This window comes from Bombus huntii, chromosome 7 (assembly GCF_024542735.1).
Source record: "Bombus huntii isolate Logan2020A chromosome 7, iyBomHunt1.1, whole genome shotgun sequence".
NCBI classification, from domain to species: Eukaryota; Metazoa; Arthropoda; class Insecta; order Hymenoptera; family Apidae; genus Bombus; species Bombus huntii.
The window spans coordinates 11,818,007-11,830,224 of record NC_066244.1 but is presented as its reverse complement, the minus strand read 5'-3'; the positions used below and the strand labels follow the sequence as shown (position 1 = coordinate 11,830,224).

General features: G+C 39.1%; 1 protein-coding gene across 35 annotated transcripts in view; it reads right to left on the bottom strand.

Moving 5' to 3' along the window:
* LOC126867306 (calcium/calmodulin-dependent protein kinase type II alpha chain) overlaps positions 1-12,218 on the bottom strand; it is a 147,116-nt gene that overhangs the window by 79,737 nt on the left and 55,161 nt on the right. For all 35 annotated transcript variants that reach the window (XM_050621663.1, XM_050621631.1, XM_050621630.1 and 32 more), the window contains exon 3: positions 5,956-6,015. In XM_050621663.1, coding sequence (XP_050477620.1) covers positions 5,956-6,015 — 60 coding nt within the window. The remainder of the gene's footprint in view (positions 1-5,955; positions 6,016-12,218) is intronic.

Here is a 12,218-nt window from a genome sequence, read left to right as displayed (position 1 = left end):
CCAACACTCGACGTTTAAACCTCTCGAGCGCCGTGTCCCCGAGGTTTTTACATTCGTGGCGGTCGAGGAGCGAGGATTTCGAGTGCGCCACCGTATAATTCCCGCGCGTATTCATTATGCCTTCCTTGGCAAATTAACGCGAACCAGGAGCATTGAGGACGAGGTTGTTGAATCTACGGTGGTGACTCTTGCACCCCATTAGAAAATTTATAATATAAACTCTGATACGCGGATCATAATCAAGTTTGTTTCTATGAAATTCCTATTAACTTCTTCGTATATATATTTTTTTTTTGCTATATAATAAATATATATGTATATTTTAACTATTTTTCTCCATACATAATTAATTATATATATATACTATTATTAGTTCTATTAGTATTATTAATTCTATATGTATATAGCGTATGTGTGTGTATATATAGTGTATATATATGTATACATATATATAGAATTAATTATGTATGGGGAAAAATAGTTAAAATTGGAAAAGAAGGGAGAAGAATTAAATTAACGCGGGACAAGAGGATCGAGGACGAGGCTGTTGCATCTACGGTGCGACTCTCGCACTCCCTCGGAGAATTCCCATCGTATAATCTCTGATACCTGGTTCACAATCAAGTTTCTATTTACAGATGAATAATTACGACTTCTTCAAATATATTTATTGGATTAATTGCATATGAGAAAGATTAATTGAGATTGACAAAAGTAAAGGAAGAGGAAGGACGTTAATACTAATGAAAATGGAATTAACGCGGAAAGATTGAGAACGAGGCTTTTGAATCCACGGTGACGATTTTTGTTTTATCGTTAGAGAAGTTCTATTGTATAATCTCTGATAGACGGATCGTAACCAAGTTTTTATTTACAAATGAATAATTACGACTTTTTCAGATATATTTGCGTCGAGTCAATTATGCGTGGGAAAATTGATTAGCAGCGAAGAAAAGGAAGAGAAAGGACGTTAATCCAATTGACCCAATAGCAAAGTAAATCGATAAGAGGGAACGAAAATCAGATTTTCAAGTTTACAAGGAAAGAAAGCTGCGTGGGCGAGCAATGGGCTTCTGAACTTAAATCTCGTTACCCGACTTTTTGAATTCTCTTTGGTAGACGTCGATGATTAACCTTTCGTAGGTCAAACGTGCCTCCCAGTCAGTTGAAACTTCGATTGATATAACCCATATTTTCTCCACCCTTTACGACTCCAAACTTATTAAACACACCCACTTACGATTATTATGGAAATGAGAATTGCTGCAGATCGCGAGTGATCGACAATTGGGCAAACTTTTCGTTTTATATCAAATATACCTACAACGTTATAGGCTATTTTATAAATAGCCATTGATAAGCAGAGAAATTTACGCTTGGATTAAGAGAATTCGGGTTAAACGATGGTTATAATATTCTTCGGGATGGTTAACAAGTACGTATCTGCCTGCAAGCAAACATTCCTACAAATATCGAAAATGGCATCTATTCCCCACAGTGAAATAAGTCAAAGTAGCAGAGGCGATCTATCGCGGGCAATAAACCAACGAGGATTAAGTCATCGCGGTTGAACTAGCACAGAAATATACGAACCCTAAATCTACCTGTCCAAGTGTCCTTCACTTCAAGCATTACGACGTTGCCTCCTTCAATCAAACCATCCTTCCAGTCGACAGGTCTTCGAAGATGATCTCCCGAATTGTTACCCGAACTCCTCCTTAGATAGGAAAATATAATCGACTTGGCTCGACGAAATTATTTACAATGAAAAAAAGACAAAAAAAAAAAAGAAGAAAAGAAAAGCAACAAGGAAAAAGATAGAATTGCCGGATTATCGCACGGAATCTTCTTCCAGAGATCAAAAGGATAGAAAAGATAATCGCCTTGGTTGGATAAGACTCGCGAAGGAGGGAAAAAAAGAAGAGAGAAGAAAAGGTAAGAGGTGAAACTCAAAAACAGCGGGGCAAGTGGCACGAAAGGTGGCGACCTGCCTAGACGGCGTGCATATGTCAGATTTATAGTAGCCATAAACGAACGTGGCCCGGCGGAACTTTCGTACTTGTATTTCCACGACGAAGTTCTCGTCCGCACGCGTGTACGTGGCGGACCGTATAGTTTGCCGTGGCGTCAAGGCATAAACCCAGAATATACGATCGCAGTCTGCACGGCGATGTTCCGACGTATGCTAATTTTCCACGGGAATTAAACTAGCATCGGGGTCGGCACTAAACAACGACGCCTTTTGAAGACTTCTGTGTAGGGTATGGTAAAGTCTAGTAATATTCCGCCAAATATATGATAACGACATAGTGGGAAGTTTATATTTTTGTGAGATAATCTACGTATAGTTTCATGGGTATTTTTTTTATATCATCAGGAATGTTTTATATCTTCAAGTATTATGTAGCTTAGAGATTAGAGAAATTGCGCGTCCAAGTAAATTAATATTATTTATGAACGATAAACAGCGACTGCTTTTGAAGACTTTTCTTGACGATTCCTCTAGGTGTATATGTATAGCAAGGAATGATAATATTCTGTGAAGTATGATAGTAATATAGTGGAAAGTTTGTATTCTCGAGATAAGGTGCATTTTCTCTTTTCTTGCTTTCTTAGGACGTTGGGCATTATTGTGGAAATTATGGTAGTATCGTGAATATGTTAATTGCGTTTGAATAATTTAAAGGATAAATGAAGATGGTATAATAATTATTTGCTATAATAATAGATGGTATAATAATTTTTTTCTTGCAACATTATCGTGCAAATTACGGTAGCCTGATAGGTAAATATGGTAAATATGCTAATTACGTTTAAACAATTTAATGATAGGTGGATGTTATAATAATTAGGTTAAATATACGTAACACACAAGTTTGATCAAGTATATCGCACGTGGTACTGTTAGAATGGACACGATAAGAACTGTGAAATTAAATAATTTAAATGTAACGTTGGCTGCAATATATTTGGAGTTTGTTACGTGTTTAAGTTGCAGAGTAATTTTGTGTAGTCGACAGGGAATCTCGAAACGTTTCCTTTGGTAGACAAAGTACGTAAATACCCTGGCATAGGGGTGTACGTAGTGCGTTTGACAGGAGTATAGTGGAACAAGTAAACTCGAAATCTGCGATGGGGGTACACGCTCACAGCAGTCTATCGACGGTATTAAAATAAACGGTTAATTTTCGTTGGAATTAACTTTCTAGTTTATCAAACACCTTTGAAACGGAAATGGATGAACACGATGACGCAGAGTTCCCTTGAACTATCGGCTACTTTTTGTACACTTTGGAATTTTTAATCACGATCTTGTTTCGTTCATACTGTGGGATAATTTTTTTTCTTTAGATCTTTTATAGACCGTAGAACTGCCAGAACACATCCTAAACTTTTTGTCCCGTTGTTCTCGTCTTTCTTTCCTTTGATCTTCGTTTTATTCATTTTTAAAACTATCGTGGTGTTCTTCAAGTTCTTCTCCCTTTTCCTTTTCTTCTTCGTTTTCGTCGTTTATCTTCCTCGCCTTTGGAACCTACATTTTTTCTCGTCTTCTTCTCGTTACCTTGTTTTTATTTCAAAATCCCAACTGTGCCTCTTTTTTCGGATCTCAGATTTTACCTAGTTTTTCCAACTTCTTCTACCTCGTTACTTTTCTTGCTTTTCGAAAGACGTAGTCCCTGTTCCTCGAACCAAGCTCTTCATCTTCTTACTTTCTAAGTTTTTACTATCACACTCGTTCTTCCTAACTTTTATACTTAAATCTCAACGTATCTTTGCAATGACTTTATTTCGATTATTACGACACTTATCTTTTTATATTTTCGAATCGTTCGAACGCTAGCTATCTGATCGCTTTCAACGACCTCGATGAATATTCCAACTAAAATTACTAAAACTATCCTAATCGCCAAGAATACCTTTCAACGTTATACTTGCCGCACGAACGTTACGATTATTAACACCTTACTAACATCTATGAATATCAAAGAATTATTCAAGAACGCGATAAATTGCCCAGAAAATTTAGCTTTCTCGTTGCCCTCGAATTTTCCTTCGAAGTGCACATCGATTCCTCGCAATTTTACGCAAAATTTCAAAGGCTAAGGCCATCGTTGACCGGTTTGCCGATGAGGTTCATTGAAAGTAGTGAACCGAAAGGACAGTTAACGAGCTGATGCAGTTTAATGGGCGAGGGTTACATCGAGATCCCATAATCCCAAACGTAATCCCGCTCTACGTCGCTCGCGTTTGGAGAATGCTGACCTTTGAGCACCTAAATATCGGCTAAACCGTATTATCCACGCGGCCACAAATTGCATCTTTTCTTATAGATGCTCCACTGTCCATTAACCTTCGACCGCTACGACAGCCAACGTTCCCCGAAAACATTAAAATACGATAATAATAACGCTTTGTCTTCGAGTTATGCCGGTACACAGGAATTTTCTATATTCCGTGAAATCGATTTTACCGAATGCAGATCGAAGAGGTTGGCCTGGTGGAAAATTGAATTCAACCCGGTAAACAGCGACCGGTCGAAGGATACAATGGGAAGGGGCGAAGGGGGGAGTCAGTGGAGCGAGGAAACGAAAACGAGAAGAGGAAAAGTGGTGCGAAACAGGAGAAGGGAACGAATGCCAGGTTATCGAGAAGTTGGACAAGTGTAAAAGGCAAGAATTCGCCTTGATTTCGATCGGCAACGAACTAAAGGCAACTCTCTCCCTCTCCTTTCGTTTATTCACTTTCCCCCCGTTCTATTGGATTCCAATATTGGCCGCTGCTTATTCCACATTTATAATTTCCTCCCATCGTTAGGTAGTAGCGACGACGCGATGGCATCGGGTCGATGAAGAGCTTCCACGTGCCCTTTAACGACACTCCAATGAATATATTTCCACGAGCTGTGTAAGAATTCCCTTTACCGGTCACGGTTAAGTGAACGATCTTTTAATAGACCCGGGGAATTTTATAACGTTAACTTCGATGCATAAGTGCGTCGGGCAGGCTATTTATTGGATCGTCCGCCTTGAAGAGATTTCACGAGATCGTTATCTTTCGCCATTTCTCGTTGTTCAACTTTTCTCGTAGTCTTTCTCCGATTGTAGAATCGATAGCGTGGGAAAAATATACAATAAAATAAGATTGCACAATCGTGTAACGCGTAGAAGCGCCAAACGAACTTTCCAGAGAACGCGCCAAAAGTCTCTTCTGCGCCGTTTGTTTCCGGGCCAGACTGTCGTTTGTCGAAAGGCTTCGCTACCGCCAACTGCTGCACAGTCTCAATGCCAACGTTCGCACCGTAGGTCAGGGTATGCGTTTCGGCCACCACCAAATGGAATACACATTGCAACGTATTCGTATTTCTAACGATAGAAACATGAAGAAGTCCGACGATTTTGATTTTTTTCGATCATTGATGTATAGGTGCGTCGAATAGAGTTTTTATTGCATCTTCTGCTTTGAAGAGATCTCGTGAGATTTGGAAGTTGATAATAATAAACAGAGCATGGAACGTGCAAAAAGTAGAGGGGGAACCAGCGCGTCTGTTTAAGAAAGTCCGGATCTACTTAAAGGCGGACAAGTTAGCGCGACCAAGCGATCACGTCTGACCTACAACGACAGAATCTCCTACCGGACAAGGATTGAGTTTCTGTCGATTTTGGGCGCGTATGTAATCATTGTTACTTCCCATGTGTTAAATAATATGTTACCCATATAATGTGTATGAAACATGTATTCGAACGTACAATCGAATACGAAATTCTTGAAAGTTTCAGTTTAAAAAAAGAGGAGGATCTTTAATCGTCGATATCTTTCCAATTTTGTATGTTGCTCTCAATATGGATTCTCGTAGAGAAAAAAAATAAATTCTAACGGAATACATGGATCACACTAGAGTTTCATAGTAAAGAGATATTAAATGAGAATATTTGTTCGTGAATGAACAACGCTCACCAATATTTGGATGCTGCAGCTTCCTGCATATTCGTGCCTCGCGTTCGAGCTTTTGAAAATCTGAAACAAGACAAAAAAATAGCATTGTTATGAGTAAGGAAGAGGAAAGAATAACGTGATTCACAAACAACCATTGACTCGTTTAAGAATAAAAAAGAAATAACAGATATCGCCACTAAGACATACTATAAAACTAAAGTTCGTAAAATTTACAAGTTTAGCGACTGTCTGACCATTGAACAACGTTCTGACGAATTCTACCCTATGGCTGAGCATTCCAGAACGGATACTAGCGAGCTTTATCGCAAGAGTTTCGCCGTAACGACAACCCATGCCGGGTATAGTCATTACCGCGAAATCGAATTTTCCAACGAGCTCCCTTGACGAGTTTCCTCGTGGGTAATTCACCAAGGACCGTAATAAAATTGGATTTGTCGGTGGCCAAGTCATTTCGAGCACGATTTCCTGTTTCCTTTCTGTTGTACGCGCACCTGAACGGCCCTCCTTCGCGGATCGACCCTCCATTCCATATCTATTATCGGTCTTGTCCTTCGTGCCTTACTTATTAAATACTATACGTTCTTTCTTCCACTGAATTTACCTTTTCCCTCGAATAAAATATTAAAATGAATTACCCTTCTTTACTCTACCTCTATATATTATTCTATTTGTTATTTCGGTATGTATGTAAGTCGGTCGCTTTTTACACAATCTGTCTCGAAACTAACAAAACTAAAATTTAAACGAACAAATACGAAATACTCGAGTGGCCAAATAGAAAGTATCAGATGATATGGTAATAAAATAACATGACGTGATATCTTCTGTAAAAGAAGACAAATCTTCTTTCATTTTTCCAATCTTCCGTAAAATAAGGTAGCCAACCAATCAAACGGCCGCAAGAATCTGCCATCCCTCGGAATAATTACCAAGTCGCCGAGGTAAGTGTCGGCTAAGGTAAAAATAGAATTTCAGAGAATTAGCGTTCTCGCTTAATAATTTAATACGCTTAAGAAAGCGTTTCGAAGCACCGTAAAGTAGCCGGATCCATTTATCCAGCGCGAAATTCCGTTGGCTTCGAACGTCGAGGAAAAAGAAATCGGACACCGGTTTCCATCCCTTTTGATCTTTTTCCTCTCGCTCTTTCGTTTCTCTCGCCTATAATTAAATCTGCGACGGTGACGAGACTCGGCAGTCTTCATTCGTATCCGCGCCTAAACAACCAGAATTAACGAGCATCTACCGACAAGCAAGAAGAGTCCACGAAGAACACTGCAGCTACAAGAGGAGAAGCAAATTGGAGGACAGAGCACTTGACGAAAAAAAAAACAAAAAAGGAAAAAGGGGAAAAAGAAGAGAAAACTGGGTTATTCGACGATGTCATTTGCCCACTCTATGAGCAGATTCGAACGTTGCAGCATTCTTCGCGCGAGGGGTAGAAAATTTTTCGCAAATTCCAGATAATTTAGTGGTTTTTGAACCGTGAAAATAAAATGATTATTTTAGGGATTAATTCTTTCAAAATCGAATATTTCATTAGACTGTGAGAAATGTTTTCTTTTGTTAATTATTGATAATAGAAATACGATGTTTTTTTAATTCTTTTAGGGGTTGATTCTCTTGTAATTAAATACTTTGTCTATGCTTGGATAATTATTAGACAAGAATTAAATATTTTTGTTAATCGTTGATAACAGAAACACAACGTTTTCTTAATTCTTTTGTACAAAAGGTATAATTCGTTACAATTTATACGTACATGAAGGGATTAAGTAGTTTTGGTCTTAATTTGACATCGTTTGTCTGAAATCTTTTAGTTCCGCGTTCTTACCAAATTGTAGGAAGCTCAAGAATTAGCTTTTTCATTATTTTTCCAAAAATGAATAGGCGGAGTCACGTCGGTCTCGCGATGCTGCCGTTGGCCAAAATTAGACACAGCTGGGTGAACAGTTAACGAGCCACCCTTGTTTGCGCTAAACTCGTTACCGACTACACCGTACCGGAGGCTATCAGACCACATGTACGCGAATCACCGGAAAGAACGGCCGTTCAAAGAAGAGAATTCGCCTTTCTTCCGCTGAAAACAAGGTTTTCCGGCTGGGCTTTCGTCCTATGAACGAAGGTCCAAGTATCACGCGTCGATTACTCGCAAATGAAATAAAGACTTCTTTATAGAAATATAAGGAAGATAAAAATTCTTCTTTTCCCAAACAAACAAACAGAAGCATCTTCCTCGTATCATTGAAGGAATAACGGAATATTCGTTATATTCAGAAGTAACAGAAATTCACTAGAAACCTGAGAAATCAATGGATTTATCGAGGAGAAGAATAAACACGTGAGTGAAGAATATTTATTTCAGAAAATTAGAAAAATTTTTAAACACAGTGTATGTCAATAAAGAAGAGAAAACAAGTCGAAATGTACGTATAATAAATATTTGTTATTTTACTATATAATGATAACTATATAATAGCCAAAAAGCAAACATTACGCGAAACAATATTTTCCTTTTATGATTGTAACATTCATTACCGTAAGAATATCATTATCAGGCTAATGAACAATTCACAGTTTCCTCGTATATGAAATTTATACAAAGAAAAACTGTACTTAATAATATATGTAATTTGTCGTATCGAACGGTATCTTCAGAACTCGCATCGTCCAAGTTCACGCGGAAAAATGCAGAGGCTGGTGTGCGCACTACATCCCCTCTGTGTCGAAGATAGTATCGAAACGTAAAATGCACGTTTATTCACGAACGACACGCGTTCTTATCACGCCCGAGAGATCAAGGGCTGCTGCGTCCACTCCCTTCGTCCCTTCGGAACCCCCTCTGCCGCCCTTGTTCACCTGCTGACTCATCTTCATCCCTCGAAGCAAGGTATCGAGGGTGAAAGAGTTTTTGCTGACTTTCGTGACATTCGTGCTTCATCGGACGCAAAGTAACCAGCGAGGATCGGCCTTGCAACGATCTCGCAAGTCCTCTCAAAGCCAATCCACGATTTCTACACGTGGATCGCACACGCAAACAACCAAGATCCTACGTGTCGTCTTATTTTTATCCTTCGACCGTGATATCGATTTTTCCTCGAAAATAGTCGAGAACAGCGACCAGACGACAGTGTATTTTCGTCGATCGGTATACAATAATACTGCAACAATAGGCTCATCGAAGTCCTTCAAGGAGGGGAAATCTTTCTACGATTCTTAGATCGCGTACAATACCCGGGAAGATAATTACGGAGGCGTATCCTCGAATTCAAAACGAAACACGGGCCGAGATAATGGCGCGAAACTTCAGAACGTATCGCGTATGTAACAGTTAGCGCTCTTAACTGATAATTGGAACTGGTGCCTACACAGAAACTTAGAGACATTGAAGCTACGACAACGAAGATACAGTTCAAAGAGAATACCGTGTAACTGGGTCAAGTTCTCCGAGTGGACAAGAAGTTCCTTCCTATTTACCATTTGTTGACATTAAAATAGATACAAGTGACTTGGAGGGGGAAGAAAAAAGAGAAAAGACGAAAGCAAACGCGATTTATGAATAGAACGGCACTTTCACGATCGTCGTCGGCCGTTGCACCGTAGAAACAACTTACAGCATGTTACGCGGCTGAAACGCGAAAGGAAATTACTTTGGAAATTACTTGCGACAACTACTCTTTGTTGCTAAGCAGAGAAAAGAGAAATTAACAGGGTTGGAAAGAGGTTGAGACGCGCCAAAGTTGCCTGCTTCGCCTTTGAATTGCCCGTTGCGCGAATTAGAATTTCAAACGGCACAAACTGCTAACGAAACTACGGACAGAGAGTGCTCGATTAATTATTCGGTGAACTGGAAGTAACCGAAGGATCTTGCGAGCCAACTAAACCGACAAGTCGAAATCCAAGCGATCAATTTTACAAACAGGATGGCGACTAGCGTCAATTTGCTTGCAGAGTAACTTGGTGAATTCTTAAAAAGTTATAGAGCCATGTATGATTTTTTCACCACATTGTCTATTATTTTACAATTTTATTTCGAAACAGAAAAATATTTTTGTTCGATTTCCGCGAAGATCGAGTAGATATTTTGAATATCTTATCGATAAGGAATTCTAGCCCTTGGGTCTCGATAAATACGAACATGTATTAGAGTTAGGTAAGTTATAAAGAAACTGCAGATGGGATGATTTCCATTGTTGTTTAAATAGCAAATTGTTTTTCTTTCCGCGAGATTGTAGCTGCAAGCGTAGCGCTCGTATATGAAAATACCTCGGGCTCGTAAATATGAATATGTAAAGGACATGTTTGTAAAACATGAAACTGAGCGTAAAACACCGAGTTCTGTTTAAAATATGACTGGCATTACGTTGGATGGAAGCTTGACGCTTGTTACGTTCTTCGCTCTTGATCCGCGATAATGTAAACCGTTTGCCTCACCAACAGCTCATTCTTCGATGATAATTACAAAATTTAAATGTAACAAACTTCTTTTGAATTTGTAGCACGAGGATATATGAAACTGTAAAATCGTACTTTGAAACATGACGAACGCGAATTTCGAATTTCTAAAGTCCTCCCTTCGTTATCCTACACTGTAGAAATAAGAACAAGAGCGACATCCATGAAATTCAATTTTCAACAAATTCCTGTTTTTCCACCAACTACCTTACAATCAACATGGAAGAACTTGGATTCATCTCGAAACAGAATTGGGAAGTTCGTAGGAAAATTCTGTCGTCCGAGACGATCTCCGACATCGTTCGTTCTTAAAACAGAAATAACATTATGATCAGAATGTCAAATTTTCACAGAAATTCCTTGTTTTCGCAAGCTTCCTTAAGATCAACGTGGAAATTCAAATGTACAGTATAACAGGATTCAGAAGTCCACGCTTTCGTTGCGAAGTAATGGATACCAAATTCACGGAACAAAAATATTGGCTAACCTCGTTTGTTAAAATGAAGCCTTATCTTAAGTAATGAAGATCATAAAATTAAATTTCCAATCTCAAATTTCCAAATCGCGCAAGTACTTCCTCAAAATTAACGCAGAAATTTACACACGAAGAAGACACAAAAGTCGAAAATTCTGCTCTTGATGAGCAAACTAACTCGTGGAACAAAAGTTTTCAATTTGCAAACAACCTTCGCTACCTTCGGCTCTTAAATGAAACACAACGCCAATCTCTATAAAACCTAATTTCCAACAAATCCCCGTTTCTGCCTGTCTGCCGGCGAACTCCTATAAAATCAATGCTTACGTTCCTCCCCTTAAAACCTTCATTTACCCCCAGACTACATCCCTGCACGCAACGCAGAGGTGCGTGAAGTGGACGCTGTCCTGAGCATCGCCAATCTCGATTGGCATTTATCTACTTTCGCAATAAATTCTGTTGTAAATATATTCGGTTGTTTTATAAGTGTTCCTCTCAAAGTTTACGTAATTCATGAGGTATTATAAAGATTAATACGATTTACCAAATCACGCAAAACCATGAATTCAATCATCAACATGTCTTTCCCTCCGCGTTCTGTCATCCCTTCCTATCGAAAAACTAAATTCCCCATCCGTAAATTATACAATTTTTACAATGTATAGTTGGTTAAAAATTTTCTGCTAAAAATTTTTAAATTAAGCCGTTGCCAGTAACGTTATTTTAATTATCGTGTAAAAAGACTCGATGACATGTCGACTAACAAACAACTAACGCAAAAACGGATTAACCTTCGAACCAACGAATCTTCCATGGCATTCCCAATAATTTCAATGGTTGTTAATAATGTTGGCAAAATATTTCAGCAACTATCGTACATTTCAGTACATCGTAATACAATTTAATTCGTTTATTTACGAATCGGTATTGGCAATTCGATATTACGCGAATCCTGCTTCTTCGCCGTCAACAGGAAGAAAAAAGAACTTAACAAAATACTTGCGGCGTTCCAACAACGATTACATCGATCCGAACGTTCACTCGATCCCCGGAAACCACCCTTTTCCCTGAGACAACCGCTCCACCGCCTCCATTTCCGACGACAGGCAAGCACGCACCAGACAATTCCACAGAGCTAAGGCTAACTATTTCGAGGGAATTAAATCACGGCATCGCGGGGTGTGGGCGGTGCAGCGTGTAACTGGCTTGCTTCTATCTTTGGCCGACAGTTCCAGTTTCTCCGCAGAGGCGAAAGGTAACACGTGGAAAGGGGGAGGGTGGCGGGGAGGAGAAGAAAAAAAAAGGTTGCAGTAGGCAGAGGGAAGATGAGCGGGCT